The sequence below is a fragment of the Schistocerca piceifrons genome, chromosome X, assembly GCF_021461385.2.
Source record: "Schistocerca piceifrons isolate TAMUIC-IGC-003096 chromosome X, iqSchPice1.1, whole genome shotgun sequence".
Classification (NCBI taxonomy): Eukaryota; Metazoa; Arthropoda; class Insecta; order Orthoptera; family Acrididae; genus Schistocerca; species Schistocerca piceifrons.
Window position 1 is genome coordinate 488,017,794 of NC_060149.1, and position 25,814 is coordinate 488,043,607.

Genomic DNA, 25,814 nt, shown 5'->3' on the forward strand with positions numbered 1-25,814 from the left:
TCTGGCTGTGGAGCTTCTTGTGATTGTTCTTCCTTTGGTCATCCTCCCTCCCTCATTCATTTCAACTGGAAACTTCCCTTGTTGTGAAGGTGATGGAGAAACTGCATCCTTCTTCATTGATCCTGACTTCAGTGACTGATCCAAGTTAGAAGTAATAAACTGGTCAAAAATCGACTTATGAAATAGGTAGTGCAATGACAAAGCAAATTTAACATTTAATGATGCCTGGGGCCGCATACATGCCAGCAAGCACTGTGATTGGTCCACAAAGCTCGCTCCGTGCATGCGTAAAAGGTTTCAGCGCATCTAGCGCCATGAGCCGGTGCACAAACAACTCCCATATTGTTGCGAAACACTCGATCAGAGAAGCCGCGTTCTCTGGCACTAAATTGTGTATGCGTTCTGACTTAGGAACTGCAAAGGCTGCTTGGGAATATGACCTGAGGTAAAAGTACACATGTTTTTCACACAAAAAAGTGATGATTTGATTTTCACATTTTTATTCAATAATTTTACTCATTATTTTACACCATTTGATGAAAGGTGGCCACAGACCCCCTAGAAGGAGCCAGCGGACCCCTAAGGGGTCCACAGACCACATGTTGGGAAGCCCTGCTGTAGGTCATGTGCAGTTGGAGTGATATGGGACCCCTGATATGTCTAGATATGACTCTGACGGGTGATATGAACGTAAGCATCCTGTCTGATCACCTGCATCCCTTCGTGTCCATTGTGCAATCTGATAGACTTGGGCAATCCCAGCAGGACAATGCGACACCCCACATTTTGAGAATTGTTACAGAGTGGCTCCAGGAACACTCTTCTGAGTTAAAACACTTCCACTGGCCACCAGATTCTCCAGACCTGAACATTATTGAGCATATTTTGGATACCTTGAAACGTGCTGTTCAGAAGAGATTTCCACCCCTTGTACTATTATGGATTTGTGGACAGCCCTGCAGGATTCATGGTGTCAATCTCCCCCAGCATTTTATCAGACAATAGTCAAGTCCATTTCTTCGGCTCTTCAGAGTATTAGGCATATTCATGGTTGTTCCCAGAATTTTTTTGAGGAGAAGGGATCAAACATTCAGAATTTTTTTATATAAGTGAGTTGGACAGTTTTGAGGCAAGTCAAGGCATACATGGCACAAAAACATAGATCACATAGAACTGACAGTTATCCACTTACTATATGAATAAATATTCTGTACCTCTGCCCCCTATTGTTCCCCTTTGCAGATGCCTGTGCAGATACTGTTATTACATCACTTCAAAAAAAAATATTTTTTTTTCAAGTTGTAGCGATTTCAGACGCCATAGTCTGCTCTATAGAAAAGAAGGATTTTTTCCCCACGCTGAGGGAGGGACATACGTGGCAGAATGTTATCTGTCTGCCCTACAGTGATGCCACTTCAGGCATGCATGTGCACCAATAATCAGCAGCTATTGTACTAATTACACATGGAAGTAACAAGGTTATGTGAAAGCATGTAGTAGAGTTGTTCTTATTCAGACACACATGTTACACTGTTTATTTTTCAGTTGACACACACAACACGAGTTTGCTGTGCCACTACAATGCTACCACTGTTAAATCAATAGTGTTGGCAACAGTAAAAACTGAAAGACAGTTGCCACAAAGTTAACCAACAAATAGAGAGCCAAAGTGCAACTTGGCATTGCAATTTGATAGACATGGTGGCACTTCTTGCTGCAACCAAACTTTGCAATTTAACACTCATTGCAGTCATTGTAAGTGTAGAACAGGCAAAATTTAGTCTCATAAGCTCTAGTTTTTCTTTCAAATTGTGGGCCATTTACTCAACCTCTTCATTGGACTGAGGGTGGGAAGGAGCAATACAGATGTGTTGAATTCCATTTTGGTCTAAAAAATTCATAAACCTGGATGTCCATGAGCATTGCACAGGAAGCCCTAAAATTTTGAAAATTTGTGTTAATACCTTGACTGTTGTTTCTGCTTTTGTTGTATACATTCACATTACACAGGGTAACTTAGAAATAGCATTTAGCACTAAAAGCTAGATAAATTCAACATTTACACTCTCCAAAAGATCAGATGATTGGGTCCACAGGGAATGGATTTTAGGAGGACCAGCCTGGTGAGGTGCATATTTTGAACATGCATGTATGAAGGCATTCCATTTCTTAATGCACTGTTAGTGGCTGACATCTCCATTCAGGTGATGTTCTGGTGTACTGCATGATGTAGTGAAATAACTTTGCTACATAGTGTAGGTGGAACTACTATCCAGCGGAATTCATCTGCCATACCAAGGAGTAGCTTGTCATCTCAGACTGCCTCATGGAAAAGAAGTTCCCAATATTGGGGTAGCCCATGCAGGCCAGTCTAATCTCATCCACTCTAGAACCTGCCAAAGGGATGGATCCTCCTTTTGTTCTGCTGTGATGACTGATTGGTAATCAAGAAATCTTCCACAGAGTGGCATGTATCTTGAAAGAAATGAACCTCTTGTTTGTCAGACTGAGCCTGAACCAGCTTAGTGCCTATATAATGCATTTGCATTGGCATGATCACTGGTAGGTTTGCGTAGAGTATGATAATTGTAAGCTGAAAGAAAGAGGGCCCAATGCTTACTGTTTTATCTTGTAGTGACATTTGGTGACTGAAAAAAACCAACACTGGTTTGTGGTTTGTCACTAAATGAAAACTTACCTCATGTATATTTGTATGGAACTTTGAAACATCATAGATACAGCCAGTGCCTACTTTTTTGTCTGACTGTAGTTTTGCTGAGCTGAGTTCAGAGTACTTGACACAAATGCACTGAGATATTTAGACCCATCTCATTCACAGTGCAATAAAACTGTACTGATATCATACTAAGACACATCTGCAGCTAGAGTTAATGGTTTTCCTGGAATCCTGAAGAGTGTGGGACTAAGTAAGGTGTTCTCTAGAGTACCTATTTAAGGGTGCAGAATGCCTTACCACACTCTGAAACCATATAAATTTATCTCCTTTGTTTCACAGATCAGTTAGTAACTGATCTTTCCCAAGAATAACTGCAGTTCTTTGAGACTGTGAAGAGGAGGCATGCTGTCAAGGCTCATAAGTGCTGATAAGTAGGCGGAATACCTTTCTTACTGACTAAAAAGCAAGATAGTCTACCAACTGTTGAAAGAATTAACCATCTTAAGATTATATGGATGTGTGGTGTCTGTTCTTTCATGCAAGTGGTTTCAATTGGCAATAAATCCACCACCTTCAGCATGGACGCAAAATTACATCTGACCTCCTGCAGGAATCTCAAAGCAGCAAGTGTGGAGGACTTGGATAGGGACTGGATGAGTGGTGCTACGTCGGAATGGGGGTTGGCCTAGAGTTGTGCCAAGATAGTCCACGCAGTGTGATAAACACTGTGTCTGGATGGTGTGGTGGTTAACACAACTGCCTAGTAAGCAGGAATCCCAGGTTCAAATCACAGCCCAGCACACATTTTCACTCATTGCCCCTGATTCCACATAATGTTCCATTGCAGATGACACCAGTAGTCCCTTTCCATTCCTTTCCTTTCTTCCCCTTCCACCTTCAATTTACATAACATTAAGATTGTATTTTGGGCCCTCCTGTAATGCTGTAAGTTGCTTGTGAAGATTCTGTAAACATTCATGTGTATTCACTCCCATAACAATTATGTCATCCAGATAACTGCAACAAGCCAGAACTTTGCACATTAGCTATTCTAAACAGCATTGAAAAGTAGTGAAATTCAAAACTGTTCAAGTGTGTGTGAAATCTTATGGGACTTAACTGCTAAGGTCATCAGTCCCTAAGCTTACACACTACTTAACCTAAATTATCCTAAGGACAAACACACACACCCATGCCCGAGGGAGGACTTGAACCTCTACCGGGACCAGTCGCACAGTCCATGACTGCAGCAGCAGCTTAGACCGCTCGGCTAATCCCACGCAGCTAAAAGTAGTGAAATCACTGGAAATTACAAAAGGTAGACTCAGGTATTGGTACAAACAGAATGGTGTGTTCTAAACTAGAAGCTGTCTGGACTGTGGTTGCAGGGTGAGTTGCAGATGATCATCAGACAAATTAGTTGTAGTGAAGCATTCATCTTCTAATCAAGGAATATGAAATGTATCCACACAACTTGGGCATTTACTGCTTTGAAGTCCCCATACACATTAAGTAGGCCATTTGCCTTTCTAAAAACAGCTAATGGAGATGCTTGGAACCTGGAAAAAATGGCTGTGATGACATTTAGTTCTTTTAGGTAGTCCAATTCTGTCTTGGCCACATCATACAAAAAGTAAGGTATTGGCCAGGCTTGGGAAGATGGGGAATGATGGTTTCCCAGTGTGCATGTGATGCTTCATGTTCTTTTCATAGGCTAGTACTGTAGAAAAGAGATTGGAAAGTTTAGTATACAGTTTACCAACATATTAAATGGAATCTCAATGCAAAATGCATGAATTTTTCCACTAACTGATAAACTGAGTTGGTTGAAAGTATCTGTATTGTCAGCGTATGGTGAACTGATAACCAATAAAGAAATTCATTTCACTACAAACTTATACAAAACTTTAGCCTGGAAAGTTCCTTTCATTTGTAGTTCATGAGCATTATACAGGGTCATCCATTGATAGTGACCAGGCCAAATATCTCACAAAATAAGCATCAAATGAAAAAACTACAAAGTACGAAACTCGTCTAGCTTGAAGGGGGAACCAGATGGCACTATGGTTGGCCCGCTAGATGGCGCTGCCATAGGTCAAATGGATATCAACTGCATTTTTTTAAAATAGGAACCCCCATTTTTTATTACATATTAATGTAGTACGTAAAGAAATATGAATGTTTTAGTTGGACCACTTTTTTTGCTTTGTGATAGATGGCGCTGTAATAGTCACAAACATATAAGTACGTGGTATCACACAACATTCCACCAGTGCGGATGGTATTTGCTTCGTGATACATTACCCGTGTTAAAATGGACCATTTACCAATTGCAGAAAAGGTCGATATTGTGTTGATGTATGGCTATTGTGATCAAAATGCCCAACGGGTGTGTGCTATGTATGCTGCTCGGTATCCTGGATGACATCATCCAAGTGTCCGGGCCGTTCGTTGGATAGTTACGTTATTTAAGGAAACAGGAAGTGTTCAGCCATATATGAAATGTCAACCATGACTTGCAACAAATGATGATGCCCATTAGGTGTTTTAGCTGCTGTCGCGGCTAATCCACACATCAGTAGCAGACAAATTGCGTGAGAATCGGGAATCTCAAAAACGTTGGTGTTGAGAATGCTACACAAACATCGATTGCACCCGTACCATATTTCTATGCTCCAGGAATTTCTTGGCAATGACTTTGTACAGTTCTGCCACTGGGCACGAGAGAAATTACAGGACGATGACAGATTTTTTGCACATGTTCTATTTAGCGATGAAGCATCATTCACCAACAGCGGTAACGTAAACTGGCATAATATGCACTATTGGGCAACGGAAAATCCACAATGGCTGTGACAAGTGGAACATCAGTGACCTTGGCAGGTTAATGTATGGTGCGGCATTATGGGAGGAAGGATAATTGGCCCCAATTTTATCGATGGCAATCTAAATGGTGCAATGTATGCTGATTTCCTACATAATTTTCTCCTGATGTTACTACAAGATGTTTCACTGCATGACAGAATGGCGATGTACTTCCAACATGATGGATGTCCGGCACATAGCTCGCATGCGGTTGAAGTGGTATTGAATAGCATATTTCGTGACAGGTGGATTGGCTGTTGAAGCACCATACCGTGGTCTGCACGTTCACCGGACCTGATGTCCCTGGATTTCTTTCTGTGGGGAAAGTTGAAGGATATTTGCTATCATGATGCCTGACAACATTCGTCAGCACATTGTCAATGCATGTGCGAACATTACGGAAGGCGAACTACTCGCTGTTGAGAGGAATGTCATTACACATATTGCCAAATGCATTGAGGTTGATGGACATCATTTTGAGCATTTATCGCATTAATGCGGTATTCACAGGTAATCACGCTGTAACAGCATGCGTTCTCAGAAATGATAAGTTCACAAAGGTACATGTATCACATTGGAACAACCAAAATAAAATGTTCAAACGTCCAATGTTCTGCATTTAATTTTAAAAACCTACCTGTTACCAACTGTTCATCTAGAATTGTGAGCCATATGTTTATGACTAATACAGTGCCATCTATCGCAAAGTGAAAAAGTGGTCCAACCAAAACATTCATATTTCTTTACATACTACACGTATATGTAATAAAAAATGGGGGTTCCTGTTTTTAAAAATGCAGTTGATATCCATTTGACCTATGGCAGTGCCATCTAGTGGGACAACCATAGCACCATCTGGTTTCCCCCTTCAAGCTAGACGAGTCTCGTTCTTTGTAGTTTTTTCGTTTGGTGCTTATTTCGCGGTCAATGGACCACCCTGTATATTGGCACTATGAAAGATTACCTACCTGCGTAAACTAGTCTTGAGCCTCATTAGAGAAAATTTATTGGATTGCCATAGAACTGGCTTTATGGGAAATATTCTAATAAGGTATACCACACAGTTTTTAATTAATGTGACTTGATCCACATTTATTGTCACTATTAGCAATATGGTGGCCAGTTTTAGCTCTCACATTAAATGTTTTTCACAGGCAGATACTTTCAGCATCATGTTAATCAGTGTGACAGCTGCAGATTATCTACAGTACACTTTCATGTATGAAGTCCCACAGTTGACTATCAGAGTTGCCTTTCAATTACACAGTCATTGAAAATGATAAACTTTCTGATCACTTATAGAAATAAATACATGTCCATGTTGTTGATACAAAAACAGCGAGACACAGCTGGCATGCAACTTGCTCCCAGACTGACTCAAAGAACTTGATAACAAGTAGTAAAAGTTACTATAAAGATGATGATGATGAGCAAAATATCATGGAGGTATTAATTGTGTACAAGCTTGCCCATGACTTTCACATAGATGCTGCTTGTGTGCTTTTGGAACATAGACAAGAGTTTTGGGCTAGTGGGGATATTTATATATTTTTGGATTTAGGAAAGTATATATTTGTCCACAAAATTACTTGATTGAAATTTAATTAAGTAGAGGAGCTATATGTTCAGACAATAATTTGTTTTACAAGATAGGTAGTTACCTAATAAATTAAAAAGGTTTACGGAACTACTTTGTATTACTATGTTGTGAATTATCTGTTTATGAGTACAGCTGCCATAGTTGAAATTATGATTAATTATGCATTTTCTTAATTAGTGGTTTAATTTATTGATGAAGGGCAACAAAAGTATAGTGTTAAACTTGGGAATTAAACAGATATAATGATCCAAAAGTCAACAGCAATTTTAGGTGGATGCAGACGTCAATAATAATTATCCAATAAGTACATTAGTTTAGAAAATTAAAACATGTTACTCTAAAATTTCAAGTCATAGATCTCAGGTGCAATATATCCATACATTCAACATGAATGACTGTATCAGACAAAATTCCCCATTCTGTACTGTAATAAAATGATCAGTCATTAATATCTTTTCATGATCATCGTTTCTAAAAACTAAATGCACTTTTTAATCAGCATACACCGAGGCGACAAAAGTCATGGGCTATCTCCTAATAATGTGCTGAACCTCCTGTTCCCAATGTAGTGCAGCAACTCAATGTTAGGTGGACCTGACAAATCATTGCAAGTCCCCTGCAGAAATACTGAGCCATGCTGTCTCCATAATTATGAAAGTGTTGCTAGTGCAGGATACTGTGCATAAACTGACCCCTCAAATATGTCTCATAAGTGTTCAATGGGAATCATATTGAGTGATCTGGGTGGCAAATAGATTTGCTCAAATTGTCCAGAATGTTCTTCAAACCTCCTAGTGGCCCACTGGAAATTCAAACATTGTTTGGGGCTATGAAGTCCACGAATGGCTGCAAGTGGTCTCTAAGTAGCCAAACATAACCATTTCCAGTCAATGATACATGTGAATATAGCCCCAACATTATGGAGCCACCACCAGCTTGCAAAGTGCCTTGCTGGCAACTTGTCTCCACGGCTTCATGGGGACTGTGCCACATTTGAACCCTATCATCAGCTCTTAACAAGTGAAATTGGGACTCATCTGGCTAGGTCAGAGTTTTCTAGTCATTTAGGATCCAGTCACCTAGGGTCATCTATGGTCAAAAGCCCAGGACAGGCACTGGAGGCAATGTCATGCTGTTAGAAAAGGCTCTTGCATCGGCCATCTGCTGCTATAGCCCATTAATGCCAGATTTTACCACACTGTCCTGACGGGTATGTTTGTTGTACATGCCACATTGATTTCTGGGGTTATTTCACCTAGAGTTGCTTGTATGCCAGCACTGACAACTCGATCAAACACCGTTGTTCTCGGTCGTTAAGGAAGGTTGTCGGCCACTGCCTTGTCTTTGGTGAGAGGGTAATGCCTAAAATTTGGTATATTTGGCACACTCTTGACACTGTGGATCTCAGAATATTGAATTCCCTAACAATCTGTAAAATGGAATGTCCCATATATCTAGCTAAAATTACCATTCCATATTCAAAGTCTGGTAATTCCTGTCATGCAGCCATAATCATGTCGCCAACCATTTTACATGAACCACCTGAGCACAAGTGACAGCTCTTTTATACCTTGTCTACATGATACTACCCCTCATTGCAAATTATCATAGCTTTCTTAGAAAAGAACCAGAGATCCAGGTGCTTGTACAAAGCACTGAAACAAATACTCCTTATAGGTACTGAAAGCTGACTAAAGTTGTAGATAAATTCTGCTGAAGTTTTTACCAAGGACCAGTGGCAGTTCGTGCAGTTTTTCCAAGGGTGTTCACTGAAAGATGGTCTACAAAGTTCCTAATAACTAACATTAAAGGCTAATAATATAAAAAAATACGCTTAATGTATGATGAATGTTTGTATGAAAAATTCAATTCTCCACTGATTAAGAGCAGAGACTCTGTTACTGAAGCATTCATTAAAGTCTATGGTGCTGTGTATGAAACCTTTCTCAATGGAGAGCACTATTATTGCTGTTAGCCACTCCTGAGACACAGTATTTTGCAGAACAGCTTTTTTTCTCAAAGATCACTGTTCCTCAGATGATGTCACCAACATGGTAACTATCACTTGGGGGAGTTTGATCATTTCACTGAAAGGCCTCTGCCAATTATTTTCGAACAAGAAGTGGAACAGCACCTGTGAGAGTTCCAAACTCATTCCTCATGTATAGTATCTGAAATTCTGTTCTCAGCTTATTGCAGTCAAGGAAGTAATATGTTTTGCAAGACCTCTGCAGCAACGTTTGTGGAAATTGACTTGAATACAAGACAAACTTTTCAGAATTAAATAAATTTGCAGCAACAAGATACCCTGTAAAGTGAAAGTGTTCAGCAACCTGAGTGATAATTTTCTCTCTCACTTTTTTTGCAACAACAATTTTTGGAATTCATTTCTCAGTCACTTTGCAGGATGCAGCAGCTTTGTGGATGTGGAAATCCTGTCAATGATGCTACCTTGGAATCAGTTTCGAAATGTTTGACCCCTTGTTGTACAGTCAATGGGTCAACTACTCATTTTTCATAATCGACTGTAAAATATAGCAATGTGTGCCACATTATGATTAAATACAGACAAGCAAAAGTGAAATTCTGGGTGCCTTAATTTCATACGGTGCCCTGCAGCTTGAGTAATTCTAGTGGTTTGTCAAGATGTATGCTCAGTTTTCTCCAGGAATTCTACAAGTGACTGACTTTTCATACATAACTTGCACAGTTCTGGGTTTAAAATTCCACGTTGTGTTGGAAATATGAGTTACTTCCTTGCTCACTATGTCAATTCACACAGGATTTTGCACATGTGTTGATCTGAGCTCATGAAGCTGACTGCCAGTTTCTGTCATGACTGTAGATGTAGATGGGAAGCAACAATTATCCTCCAGATAGGCAGGCAAATGGGAGATTTTAAATTTAAAATCTTCATGCACTGTAACGTTCTCTCAGACGCGAATATTTTGATGGGGATGAACCACCACTGCCAATGGTCTAAGAGAGACAGACTAAATTCAATTGGTAGTGGTATTTTTGTTGCAGTTAAAAGTAGTTGATCTTGTGGTGAGACTGATGTAGGTAGCTGCTACGAGTTAGTAGGCATACATGTTGCACTCAATAGCATGAATTAAATTAATTATTGGATCCTTTTACCATCCCCCACACTAACAGCTTGCAGATTCTTAAAAGTGTATGGAAATTTACATCTCATTTTGAACAGGTATGCAACTAATACATTTATAGATGGTTGGTTGGTTTTTTTGTTTGATTTGATTTAGGGTGCAAAAAACAACTGGGGTCATACGCACCCAAGTCAAAACTATAGAACACAATCCCAATGGGCAGAACAGGAGACAGCTAAAAAAGGCACGTGAAAAAAGGGCTAAAAAATGCCATACAAAAACGGAGGTCCAAAATTAAAGATTAAATGGCCTTCATCATATTGCTTTGGCGGATAAAACATAAAACATGGTCAACAGCCCACACGTCATTTGCTCAAATGGCTGATAAAATAGATGGCAAACCCAAACTGGAATGTAAATTGGTAAAAAAAGGGGATTCCAGCAGGTAGTGGCGCACAGTTGAAATTTGGGCGCAATGCATACAAGGTGATGGGGCAGCGCCACTGAGCAAATAACAATGGCAGAAAAGACAGTGCCCAATACGCAGCCAAGTTAAAATAATCTCCTCCTGGTGGGAGGGCAGAGAGGAGGTCATCCAAGGCACTGGGACAGGCTTAATAAGCTGAAGCTTATTACTGTGAAGGGAGGACCATTGGCGATGCCAAAGGGACACCACCTCCTGACAGACGGCAATGCAGAGATCATCAGAGGGAATATAGGTACTCACAGGCTGAGGTACAAGGACTGCAGCCTTGACAGCAGCGTCAGCAGCCTCGTTTCCTGGCAGACCGACATGACCAGGAACCCACAGAAACACGACACTGGCTCCACCAAGAGTGAACAAGTGACAGTTTTCTTGGACCTGCTGCACTAAGGGATGGGCAGTGTACAGCGCACATAGACTTTCAAGGGCACTGAGTGAGTCTGAGCAGAGAACACAATTGAAAAGGCTGTGTCGCCGGATGTATTCCGTGGCCTAATACAGGGCGAAGAGCTCAGCCGTAAATACTGGGCAGTGTGCCAGAAGCTGATATCGAGAGACACAGCTGCCAATGACGAAGGCACACCCGACCCCATGGTCAGTCCAAGAGCCATGGGGGTATACAAAGGTAGCATCACTAAGTTCCATGCGAAGGTCGTGAAACTGAAGGTGTTAGACTGAGGCCAGAGTAGTGTCCTTAGGAAGTGAATGAAGGCCAAGGTTAACATAGGCCACTTCACAAAGCCAAGGTGGTAAAGGGTTCACAACCACTGGGAAAGTTGCAGGTAGCGTGAAGTTAAGCCGCTGTAGCAAGTGGCAAAAGCGAACTCCAGGAGGTAACAGAGAAGAGGGGCAAGCTCCATACCAACAATCAAAGAAGGAGGCATAGGAGGGGTGGCGGCCATGCATGGCAGACAAATGGCATCCATACTTGCTGAGGAGAAAGTCACGGCAGCAGGACAGTGGTAATTCAGCAGCTTCGGCATACAGACTCTCAACTGGGCTGGTGTGAAAGGTGCTCGTGGCCAAATGGATGCCATGATTATGGATAGTGTTGAGACAGTGTAAAAGGCATGGGTGTGCAGATGCATAAAGAAAGCACCCATAGTCGAGTTTTGAATGGACAAGGGACCAGCACAAATGGAGGAGGATGGTTCAATCGGCACCCCAAGAAGTACCATAGAGGACACGTAGGAGATTGAAGGACTGTATACAGCAGGCTGCCAGGTAAGAGACATGGGAGGACCAAGAGACCCTCCTATCAAGCATGAGCCACAGGAATTTCATAGCATCAATGACTGGAAAGGCAACAGGTGCAAGATGTAGAGATGGTGGGAGGAACCATTTGCACCACCAGAAATTCACACAGACGGTTTTGTCAGTGGAAAAGCAAAAGCCATTGGCAATGCTCCAGGAGTGAAGACGATCAAGACAGTGCTGCAGATGTTGCTCAGTGAGACATGTCTTTGGAGAACTGCAACTGATGGCAAAATCATCGACAAAAAGGGAGCCGGAGACACCTGGCGGGAGACAGGCCATTGTAGAGTTAATGGCGATAGCAAAGAGGATGACATTCAGGACACAACCCTGAGGCACACCATTTTCCTGAATAAAGGTATCCAACAAGGCAGAACCTTCACGCACCTTGAAAACTTGGTCTTGTAAAAATGCCTGAAGAAAACAGGATAGGCGCCCACAGAAGCCCCACGTGTAAAGAATACCGAGGTTACCAGTTCTCCAGCAGGTGTCGTAAGCCTTCTCCAAATTGAAAACCATGGTAACAGTCTGGGATTTCCACTGAAAACCATTCATGGCATGGGTGGACAAAGTAACGAGATGGTCAACTGCAGAACGCCACACTCTAAATCCACACTGTGCATTCATGAGTAAATTACAAGACTCAAGCAACCACACCAGCCGGGCATGAATCATACATTCCATCACCTTGAAAATGCAGCTGGTAACAGATGGACCGGTAGCTAGAAGGAAGGCTTTCGTCCTTACCGGGCTTGAGTATGGGTATGACGGTGGCTTCACGCCAATGTCCAGGAAATGAGCCCTCAACCCAGATGCGGTTGTATGTGTTAAGCAGAAAGTGCATGCTCGCAAGAGAGAGGTGCTGCAACATCTGAACATGGAGAGCATCTGGCCCTGGGGCGGAGGACTGGGATGAACTGAGAGCATGATATAGCTACCTCATAGTGAAGGTGGCACTGTAGCACTCACGATTCAGAGAAGAGAAGGGTATTGCCTGAGCCTCCTCCACTCATTTCCAATGGATGAAGGCAGGGTGATAGTGGGAAGAGCTTGAAACTTCCTCCAAATGGTGGCCCAAGGTGGTGGAGATAGCAATAGGATCTACAGTGACTTCAGTACCTACTGTCAGACTGGAAATGGGGGAATGGATCTTGGTTTCAGAGAGCCATCAGAGGTTGGCCCACACGACAGAGGAAGGTGAAGAACTGTTAAAAGAACTAGTGAATGAAATCCAACTAGCTCTTTTGCTATCCTGAGGAACTAGATGACACTTTTCACGCATCTGTTTATAATGAATGCAGTTTTCTAGCGTAGAGTAGTGGTTAAAAACATGGAGAGCACATCTCCATGTGCGAATTGTGCCGTGGTATGCCTCAGTCAACCAAGGGACTGGGACACAACGTGGTAAAGAGGAAGTGCGAGGAATGGAACATTCTGCAGCAGTAATGATAACGTCAGTGAGATAGTCCACCTGGCCATCGCAACTGGGGAAATCTTGTTCTGCAAAGGTCGCCAGGGAGGAGTAAAGCTGCCCGTCAGCCTTAGTAAGCTGCCATTTGGGCATGTATGTGGATGGGGTAGGAGTCAGCAGATGGAGAGCACACAGGAAATGGTCGCTCGAGTAGGTGTCTGAAAGAACAGACCACTCAAGACGATGGGCAAGCTGGGCAATGCAGAAAGATAGGTCCAAATGGGAACAGGTGTGTGAGGAGTCAGAAAGGAAAGTGGGTGCTCCAGTGTTAAGGCAGAAGAGGTTGAGTTGGTTAAGGAGGTCATCCAAGAGGGCACCTCTCTGGCAGGTCCTGGGAGAATCCCAAAGGGGATGATGCGCATTAAAGTCACAGAGTAGCAAAAATGGGAGAGGTGGCTTCCCAATAAGCTGAAGGAAGTCTGCCCTGGTGACACCAAAGGACGGAGGTACATAAATGGTACAGAGAGAGAAAGTCAGGTGGGGAAGGAAAAGGTGAATGGCAACAGCTTGAAGATGGGTAGTTAGGGAGATGGGTTGACTATGAAGGTCAACCTGTATGAGCAGCATGACAACCCCATGAGATGGAATGCCGACATCAGGGGTGAAGGTGAAAATGAATCGGTAAGTAACATGAAAGCTCAAAGAGGTATTGAGGGCACAATTTTGTTTCCTGAAGGCAGAGTACGAGGAGATGCTGCGATGCTACAAGAAACCATAAATCCTCTTTGTGGACCCAAAGACTGCGAACATTCCATTGGAGGACAGTCATGAGGAGGAAGAGATGTAGGGGTGTCAACTTGGAGGCTGCTGAGGGACATATGGTGTAGCGTCGCTACTACAGGGCACAGAAGTGGGAGGATCCTGTTCCATGGGGTCCACAGAAGCATTGGCGTGCTTGTGTGGTCAGCCTGTGGAGTTGAATGCTGAAAAATGGTTGGTGGTACACACCGGTGAGATAGACGCCGGCTGGGCTAAGTAACCACGTGGAGACACCGTCCAGCTAGATCTTTGAGTTGGTGAAGAGGAAGACCATTTGTCTTTAGCGGACTTCTTCGAGCCCTTCTGGTTAGAGGAAGGCTTGGGTGTTGTTTGGCTGGAGGGATGGAGGAAGTCTTCTTGGGAGTACTCCTTCTGTCCTTTCCTGCCTACCAGTTGTGTAGTGGGTTGCTTCGCCCCTTTAGGCGAGAGTTTGACGGATTGTTGCACAGCAGGATGGGGGGACAGTGATGCTACCTTGACACTGGGTGACTTTACAACCTCAGAGCCAAATTTGAGGTCGCATGTCTGCGTGGCCATGTCCTTCATGGGGTGAGGGATAACAAGAACAGAACTGTAGGTACCAGCCGGGAGAACACATGGTTTGCAACTAGCCAGCAACTTGTGAGCTACTGGGTTAGGAAATTTTTCCTTTACCCGAATCTCTTGAACAGCCTGCTCATCTAGATACGTGGAACAATCATGGGAGGAGGTAGCATGGTCGCCATTGCAGTTGATACAATGGGGAGAAGGAGACGGACATTCGCCCTCGTGTGCATCCCTGCCACAGGTTACACATTTGGCTGGATGTCGACAAGATGTTCAAGTGTGGTTGAAACGATTACACTGGTAGCAGTGCATCAGGTTTGGAATGTATGGCCAGACTGTGGTGATTTTATAGCCTGCTTTGATCTTGAAGAGAAGCATCACTCTATCAAAAGTGAGAAAGACTGTTGAACAGTCTGGTGTAAATTACACCACGGGAAGAATTCAATGATCTATGGGCCTCGACATGAACAGGGTAACCGTGGATAAGCAAGGCAGCAAACAGTTGTGCTTGAGAATCAGAAGTGGTCTCCAAAACCAAAGTGCCATTCCATAAATGAGAGCAGGATATCACAGGGCCAACAATGGCATCAACACCCTTCTGAGTAATAAACTGACTGACTGTGGTGAAGGACTGAACGTCTTCAGTACGTGATACCACAAGGAACCTCGGTGCAGCGGGAAGGGTCTTTGAATCAGTAGCCTCATTACATTTAGGTTTCATCGACGTCAATGGAGAGAATGATTGACTCGTCGCAAGGAAATCCCCCATGATTGCCAGCATCTCTGATGGCGCGCTCCTTCCAACTGGGGACCCCCTTCACAAGGGGGTGCACCCACCTTAGGCAATTGTTCACACCTCAGGTCACACCTCCCGAACAACAAACGGAGGGACCAATTCGCAATTTGGGAAGGTTACAGAACAGGCAATCACCCCTCGCCGGGCCTGGCCCATACCAGGGGGTACGTGCGGACTGCCTGTCGATCTGGGGCTGGGAATTATATTTTACCCAGTCACTTTTTATGTGTCAGACATGTGGGCTGGCCTTCAGGAGTGCACAGGGAGGATGAAGAAAAAAGAAGACCCTCAAACACCGAGGTAGAGGAACGAGAGGAGAAGGGAAACAAAGAAAGGGAAAAGGGAGCCAAAAAGAAAGTTGAGACTGTTCGTAGGTCGGTGACAGAATGGAGAACATTCCCAATAATACTCCAGACATGTTCCCCAAGGGAAGGGAAAAAGATCAGCAAGAAGATAGACCTACAGCATGGAAGGGTAAAAGTGCTGGAAAGGCTGGGGCCCCATGGTAGCCAAGCACGTACCTGCCAAAGAGTGAAGAGTGGCGAGCCCACTGGGGGGGGGGGGGGGGGGGGTTGCAGTTGGTGCTGTCCTCAATTGGCCCTTCATATGCTGGCAGAAACATGTATTTAAACGTTATGGTGAGCATACACTATTGTCCAAAACTGTATTGAGTACTTCCTCTGATGATTATTTTGAGTAATTATACAGGAGCATGTACAAAGTGTAAATGTTTGGGTAACATACTAAACCTGTTAGTGACAAACAATCTTGAGCAAATCATGGATGTAGAAATTAGTCGCTACAAGATTTTTGTAGCGAGATGACTGGGAGGAAGAGGAACCATGCTTTGGCAAGGTTCAGCAACAGGACGGGACCTTCAATTCACCAAAATCCATTGCAAGAAACATCTGTTTAATTAAAAAAGCCAACAAAAATGTGCATGATTCCTTATTAAGATGCAGTCTCCATTTCAGATTCTCAAAACTTCTCAAAGTGTGAACTTCAGTGCTAGATACTTTTAATAGTTCTCACAACAAAATTCTGTCTTAGAGCCTGGAAAACATTACGAAGAGATTCTGGTCATATTCTGGTACACTGAGAGATAGCAATGGCAATGTTTCAAATGACAGCACCATTAAAAAAAAACTAATCATTGTTTTCTAAAATACCATCAAAGATGATGCAGTAAATATGCAAGAATTCAAATTGAGAACAGCTGCCAGCAGCAACAATTCAAAAGTTGATAGCCTCATTTAATGAAGCAACTCAAATCAATCAATAAAGCAAGTATTCCTGTCCAGAGTGTATACTATTTGGGTTCCCATTGGAATATGCTAGTGAAATAGCTCCATTTTTTTTTAATAATCATGTACAATGACTCCCTTGACATAAGACCCATACCTACAAACTGCAAAAGTGCACAGGTAACACCAATATATAAAAGTAAACAAAAGTAATCTGACGAATTATAGACCCATGACTGATGTCAGTTTCTAATCAGATTTTGGAACGCGTACTGTCTTCCAACATTATTGAATACCTTGAAGAAAACAATCTATTGACACACAACCAGAACAGATTCAGAAAATATTCTTGTGAAATTCAACTGGCTCTTTATTCACAAAAAGTGCTCGACAAGGGATCTCAAGTTGATTAAATATTTCCATCTTTCTCCTTCCTCACAGGAGGATTCTAATAAAATTGTGTGCCTGTTGAGTATTGTCTCAGTAAAACTGGATTTATTATTTCCTGTCAGAAAGGTCACAGTTTGTAATAAATGACAGAGTTGTCTAGTAAAATGGATGATATATCATGTGTTCCTCAATGAAGTGTTATAGGCCTTTTATCGTTCTTAATCTCTATAAACATTTTAGGAGACAATCTGAGCAGCCCTCTTAAGACTGTTTGCAGATATTGCCATTTACTGCCCAGTAAAGTCATCATAGGATTGAAAATGATTGACAAGGTATCTGCATGGTGCGAAAGGTGGCAACTGATCCCAAACAATAAAAAGTGTGAGAGTCCACAACATGATTAATAAAAAATTCCATTAAATTTTGATTACAATATATATAATATGAATTTAAAGGTTTTTACATTCAACTAGATACCTAGAGATTACAGTGACAAACAACTTAAATTGAAATAATCACATAGAAAACGCTGTTGAGAAGCTGAACCAAAGGCCATTTTATCGGCAGAATACTTAGAAGATGACTGCACTATACTTATCCGCCCGCTTCTTCAGTATCACTGTGTGGAGTTGCAGCTTCACATAAGGGGCGTTTTTCTTCCACTTGCAAGGATGGCATGCCTTTGTCAACTGTCAGTATAGCTGCTTCTAGCTATCTCAGGAAAAAGGCTGTATTACTCAACAAATTACTAATAAGAATATTGGTAAACAGTCTGATGGTCCAGAAGTCTGAATTATTAAGCATGAACTTAAACAGCTATTGAAAAATGAGAAACACTTCTGAATTCCTCCAAATTCTTCCTCAAATTTGATTACCACACCAAGCATTTTGGATGCAACTGATAATTTCATTGGTGGACTATCAATTTGGTATCACTTAGTGTATTTGAGTTGATTCACTTGCTACACATTATCTGAACTACCATGTTCTGTCAGTGTAGAACCAATGGAATATTCCAAAAAATGTGCACAATGTATTAGCAAAATTAAATATGTTTTTTTATACGGCTCATACAGGAAATTTACTGGTAGAAGCTGCCATCCAAAATACAGGACAAGATGACACAAAGAGAAAATTAAAGATGATTCATTAAAGTCAGTAAATGCCAGCTGTCATTTGAGATGAGCAGAATGTGAGAGGAATTCTACAAGGAGAAACCTTCAAATTTGTTCTGGACCTGTCTGTGGTTGTATCGGAAATCCACTCTCTGGATCACAAGCCACACTGGATGTTGTGAAAGCAGAAAATTCTACAGAAGTGAAGCATTTTTTGGCAATATTCATAGTGTTTGAAAAGAGAAATGTCAGGCAAAGCCTTTGCAAAAGTTTACATAGCAGGATGGTGTGCAAAATTGTTTCCTCCTGTCAAATGCATACTTTTCAAAATTGAAACACTGACTTGCTCCGAGTCCTTGGACCAAAGGTTAAACAACCCAAACATTTGGATTCAAATTTGCAAAAGCTCTTGCCTAGATTTAAAAATCTCACTGCAGTGCAGTCGAAAAGGTATCATCATCAGAGTCAGAGACTGAAATTAACACAACAGATTCATCAAACAAAATGGATACATCATAATGCTCTCATGGTGCCAAGCAAATTGAAGTGCATTTGTTCTGTGCTGCAAATCTTGATTGAGGAGAAATATTCTGTCTGTGTGTCAATACCTGCAGCCATCAATTACCAAACATCTTTCACTGATGTGAGAAAATCTCAAGCATACGTATATGGCACTATGCTTTGACAAGATAACATTACTGACACACACACACTTTCATCACAGCTGAGATGGCATTTTCAAAGGCTGGCGACAGGATCGTTTGTACTTTATAGAAAGGTTCTACAAAATGGGCTGCCACACAAACATTGAAATTAATGTTGTTTCAATTTTAGTGTAGACCACTACATATGTATACAAATTAGATAGCCCTTATTTTTATGAAAATTCACCTTCTGTCAAGGGTTTGCAGACTTCAGCTTTGTAAGCAAATGTTACACAGCCCTTAGCACATCTTCAGCATTAGGGGGGGAATTTCCACATGAATTTATATTTTTTTTGTTTGTATACAAACAAACTCCATCTGCCTCCACAGGTGAGTGGCCAGCACAGCTGACTGCCATTCAGGGAATCCAGGTTCCATTCCTAGTACTGCCAAGGATTTTCCCTTGGTGGGAGGACTGTGACAGGGTGCACTCAGCGTCCTGATAGCAAATGAGGACCAGTGGCTCGACGTCACAAAAACTGACAACAGCCCCACAAGAGTGGTGTGCTGAACTTATGCCCCTCCATACCATATCCAGTGACACCATTTGGAGAATGGCGTGGCGGTTGGTCAATACTGATGAGGCCCACAGTCTGCAAATGGAGTTAATATATTGAGTGTTTTTTAATATGTTTTGCATAATTAATAAACTTTGTAATTTTTTAAATTTTAAATAAATGAAAATATAATTTTGCTTAATTTAAAACAAGCCACTTGACAAAGCTTCTGTGTCAGTCACCATTGACAGACCTCCTGTAGAACAAATTTTAGTAATAACTTCCTGTTTCTTATACAGAAGACAGTTGTTGGGTTTGAAAGACTTTTCACCACGTATAAGTGTTCGGAAAATCACATAAACCAAATATATCAATATTTTACCTCCAACATATCACATCAACAGTATTACTCAGACTACTTGAGATTTTATATATATATTGATACTTCAAAAATTTTTGCCATATGTGGGCATGCACACCAATTCTCTTCCCATGTTTCAAATATTGTTAATATCTGTGTGTGAATTAGTACCATCTTTTAAGGGAAACATATTATGTAATCACATCATGCATGAAATTCTGAGGCTTATGCTAATATCTTACACAATGTTAGTATGTAACATGAAGTATAGCGTGAATGTGATGTTTCCCTGATGCTACCAAGACCATGTCACCACTTTCGAGACCCAAAAGGTGCGGTTATGTTGAAGCGCTCTGTAATAGGCTCTGGAAAAATATTTGCTTGCAAGACTCAAGGTGACAATGTTTGTACCAACTCATGTACAGTTGCACTTCTCTATACAGGCTCTGTAAGCTGGTACTCCAGTCAATCATATCATTTCTCCCTTAGCCACTAAATTTTTAGTATCAGCTGACTTCTCAATAAAAGGGGGGGCTAGAAATTCCCCATTACATTTTATCTCAATGGCAGAATGACAATAGTTTAAGTACCAGTAGCACTTTGGAGCTAATTGTCCATCTTATTCCAAAATGGTGATATGATTCGAAGTATTTCTGGTACTAACTTTAGTCTCAATGATGCACTGCTTCTTGACTTGGACTCAACACCCACACATGCACTGGAGAGAATACTGCTGCAGTGTGGAGTTTAATGAAGGGAGAACAGTGTGTCATGCCATCAGATACAGGGAGAGGGAGCAGCCATTTACCTTTCTCCATTTGCAATTCACTATGGTTGGATAGAATGATATAAAGTACGTATGAATTTTATTAGTGGGTACCACACACACTGGTGAAGGAGTAGTTAACACACTGTACTTTACTATGTGAAGACATACCGGAGATATTCAAAAGTGGCTCAGATATTTTGGAAAGAAAACAATTTTCTTCATAATTAATGACACATTAACATAACTTGTATATTGCTACAGAGTCAATGTGAAGAGGAGTAAAAACAGTGATATCTGTGATCTAGCTTTTGCAAGCTGTCAAGCTGTGGTGTTTCTTTGATGAAGAGGTAACCTAATGAAGATCAGAAGATTAAAAAAAAAAAACTCTGCAGGTAGCATTCTGACTGAAAAAGATTCTGATATCAATCAGTGTTCAGTTATTCCATTTTAGATTTTGTGCCATTTCTATAGCACACCACAAGAATGCAATCATGTACATCAGCTTACGACAATCCCTTGTCAAATCTGACAAAGTATCCCACTTTATTATAATACTGTTTTTCATTGACAGCCACAGACTCAGAGAAATAAGGAAATAGCTTGTGTTCTTATGTGCAAAATGGAAGTACTGCTGTGTATATTTGCTAGGCTTTCTTCAACTCATTATCTACAGCCAGTAAATGGTAACTGTTTAATTGAATTTCAGTTGTAGTTGAATTACACAAACTAAATGTGACAACATGATCACACATTATCTCAGCATCAAATAACCACCACACACTTAATGGAACAGTTTTACTAATTCATCACGTGTTATACCTGATGTTGCCATATTTGGCAAAGACTTATTTTTGACTAATTGATGTAAATTATCATCTCCTGCCAAGATGGTAGCCAGTACAGAAACTGATAGAGAATAAAATAATTACAGCTGTTGATTTTTTGCAAAACACATATATATTTGGTTCTTTTATATTGCTAAAGGCTAATACGGTAATAGTTGAAGAATAAGGACTGGATAGTGAGATATCTGTACTGACAGATAATCAGAAGAATAATTTAAGAATTTTATCTATAGAACACGTACTATGGAGGAGTACACACCAGACTGGTGGACTGATACACTAAAAGTTATCATGGAAACGGATTGTGTGGAAACGGAGAGAGTAGGAAGAAGGGAATGCTACTCATTAAACTTATTTGACACTATTCCAAGTGTTCCAACAATTTTGTCATTTAATGAAAAACCATCACATAAAATTTTATGTACAAATTTTCCATGCAAGTACAAAGTAAAAGTTCTCAGGAAATTAAATAAGTGAAGGCATTTACCATGCAGTAAAGTGCTACATAATTTAGTAATTTCTTCAGACTTCACTTTGGCACAGTTATACAGGTCGTCAAATAAAATATTTAATAAATCACAGTGGTAACTAAATTATATTGCTGACATCACAATTCCTCAACAATAGCCTGTATTGCACATGTTATTTGACACTTTCAAACGAAAAAGTTTACGAACCTTTTTTCACCTCTGAAATACTTTTATTTGTAATCTATATTTAACAGTTTTTTCACTGCATACAGTAAATAAATTTCTCAGACCAATTACCAAGTACAGAGTTTGTTGTATCATCTACAGTACAATTTAGTAAAATGCGAGACAAGTACTGACAGTGATCAATATACAAATGATATTTTAATGGCAAGATTTTGAAATATTTTACCAGTAATGCTGGATACATAGATAATATTCTGTACATGTCAGATGGTTAAGTACTATTGCAGAGGTATGAGAAAATAGCAACTATGATAATTCAGTCTTAATAGGGGAATTTCGGCACTCATACCAAGTGCATCATCATTTGCTTCACAATCCACAATAAACAAACCTGCTACACACAAACCAGCATATTTTATGAAAAAAAAGGACACACACACACACACACACAAACACATATTTATATATGCACAGCAACACTTATTTTATATTAAGGCACTTTGGGCACCTCATTTGTGGTATTCTAACCTAATCACTTTTTAAGTGCCAGTATTTAAAATTATGAAGTTACCATTTTTGCAACAGTCTAGTTTCTTCAGGGAAATTCCTGGAGCTATCACGTCAACACAGTCAAATATATTCAAAACATTATGATTTACATATTACTCATTTCTAGAATGAGAATACACTCAATATACGAACAGCTATACATTTTTTTCACTAATTACTCTCACTGATACGTAATTTATGATATATTTATTTGTTCTATACACATGACAATTCATACAGAATTCAAGCATTTGCTTATTTGCACATCAATGTGTTTTCAATTTCCTGTGCCTTATTCTCACAACTTTTGTCTGCAAACAGATCTGGTAACCTATTACAGCTATGAAAATAATGCAACACAGTAAGAAAATTAAGCCAGGTGGCTTGTTGCCCAGAACAAGACCCATACAACACCCAATAACTTGACCCAGTAAGACAATCAGGGCACCACATAACGATACTGAAATTCCATACTTCTTGTAAAGCACGGAAAGCTGTTGTGTATAGCCCTGAATAAATGTAAGTGCAGTGCTAAGGAACAAAAGCACATTGGGGAAAGCATCACAGCTTCTTGTGCACAAGTATGCAGGAAACTGCTTTAGACGGATGAAAGAACTACTGCGGGTGAAAGTATCTCGTTTTCCACTCTGAAGTCCTGGAGAAAAAAAATTAGAAGTCTATCAGTCAAATGGTAAATATGGGGTAACCAAATCTCTATCAGATAAAAGTAATAAATATACACCGATTTGATCCATTATAAATGGTTCTGAAAGCCTGCAACACTGAAATCAATATGTTTGTTTATAAATAACTGATCTGCTACCAGTCACGATTTTATTTATTTTATTTTTTGCACGACGCACATGAAAATGGGAATCATTTCCTGAAACATGTCGTACGAAAAATAAAATAAAGAAAATCTTGACTGGTAGCAGGTGAGTTATTTATGAACAAACTTATTAATAAATATATTAAATATACATACATACATACATACATACATACATAAAGAATTTAAGTAATGAAAAATTTCAGGCAACACAATGATACGTACTGAGGTTTGTTCAAGTACGAGTTTTCAGAATCCTGTAACTATATTTTCATAAGATGATGGGATATAAAAATTTTGAAATTTTAGAAGGTGTATACAGAATCACCAATAAAGCTTCCAGGCACCACCTCCTGTTGGTATCAGGGACTCCAGCCACAAAACTAACAATGTTTATCTCCTCTTGCTACTATTACAGTATTTCATCTTCAGGGAAAAATTTCCCTTTTAAGTTTGACGCAAAGGATGTGGATTTTGCTTCCCTTCTTCCCAAAGCTTTTAGAGTACTTGTTGCCAGATTGTTGGGAAAATATATCTAACACACAACAGTTGCTATATTTGATGTAAGAGATGCCTGACAGCTGTAATCAAGGCATCAATGAGGTCAGTCTAGAAATTTCATGGTGCAGTGGGACATACTTTGTGGACAGCAGCATTGATTTGCTGATACAAGGAAACCTTTTCTTCAAGCTGTTGCCCCTTCGCAAGAAGTGTGCTACTGTCAAATGTGTTTTTGCATCATTTCTATTCATTCTGCCATAGGTTAAATGTAATGGCCCAACCCTCCACAAGAAATGAGCACCATACCATAACACCAAACTTAATCCTGTGATTTGTTTATAAATATGCTTTCTTCCAATGCACCACAAACCAATGCTGCTGTTCTTTGTATCACTAAGTGACATTGTATTTATTCTTGCTTTCAATAGCTTTTTGGTGGCATTATAATGCTCTACGAACAGTCATGACCATTCTGCCACTAATGATTGCAATTTCAAAGCAATGAAAAGAGTGTATGACGACTGATTTGAACAGTATACTTTACAGAGTGGTTGTCCCTATCAGTTAATTTCCTAGGGCTAACAGACCGATTTGATTAACTTGACTTCACTATACATCATTTCCTCAGTTGAATTAATATCCATAGATCACAAGAATTACCTACAGACATTATTGTACAATCTTAACACACAATATCTACCACCTCTTAGGGCTTAAAAAAGGCAGTCAAAGCACACCTTTTTAATGCTACTACAAAAATTAGAGAACTCTGAGCAGGGGTTAATTAAAAAAAGGTGACAACAAACACCTCTCTCTCACTATAACACACAGTAACAATGTAATGGTACACAGATTCTTGTGCAGCAGTTCTGACAATGACACCAACTTGTGCTAGGGAAACATCAGGGAAATTGTCACACAAAAATTGGCCAAAGAACCGGAGACAGAAGCCAACAGGCAGTAAGTCAACAAGTGGCCTCCAAAGCCACAATACTTTTGTATAACACATTACCATGCCTAATACAATGTACAAAAACCGTTTCCATTCAAACCAGTTTCCAGCCATCTCAGAGTGGATAAACAGAGGTCCAGTATGGTTGTTAGGGTCATCATCTTCCTGCAAAAATAGTGGCATGTTCACACAACTATGATCGATGGATAGCTATCATGTGGCCTTCCCTCCAAAGCAGACCACAAAGGTTCAACAGTATTGAAATCTTGGGACTGGGGGTGCAGAGGAGATGTGTATCCATCTCCACACTCACAAAACTAGTCTGCTGTGTGAATAGGTGCTCAGTCACCTTGGAACACAGCTTCACCATTGAGGACCAAACATTGTACCACGGGATGGACCTGATCAGCCAAAATTGTCAGATAAAGCTTGCAAAATAACAATTAGAACCTTGGAATACAATGATATGGGTGCCAAAATCATAGCCAAACACTCTCCATGTTTGAGTCTTGGGACATAGCCTCTGCCAGAAGCTAGGAATTGTATGAAACAAGACTCATCTGGCCAAATGACTTTCCTTCATAACTCCATAGTCCAAGTTTTATGTCTCTGTCACCACTTTTTCCTGTTATGAGCTTTTGCATCATTTGTAAGTGGTTTTGAAATTCCACATTTCCCTGATTATGGAGTTCACTTTATGCTGTTTTGGTAGTCTGAGGGTTTTGGAGGGTGGAATTTGATTTTGCAGCCATTTTGCAGCTGTGATCTCCTTTGATGTCCTGAGGACATTGCATAGTTGCTGTTCATAGTCTAGTACAACAGAGAAACCTGCAGGCTTCACTG

At 40.6% G+C, this 25,814-nt stretch overlaps 1 protein-coding gene across 1 annotated transcript in view; it reads right to left on the reverse strand.

The window, feature by feature from the left end:
* Positions 1 to 21,848: 21,848 nt before the first annotated feature.
* LOC124721509 overlaps positions 21,849 to 25,814 on the reverse strand; it is a 105,767-nt gene continuing 101,801 nt past the window's right edge. The window contains exon 3 of the mRNA XM_047246526.1: positions 21,849 to 23,344. Within this exon, the coding sequence (XP_047102482.1) occupies positions 22,956 to 23,344 (389 nt within the window). The 3' untranslated portion in view covers positions 21,849 to 22,955. The remainder of the gene's footprint in view (positions 23,345 to 25,814) is intronic.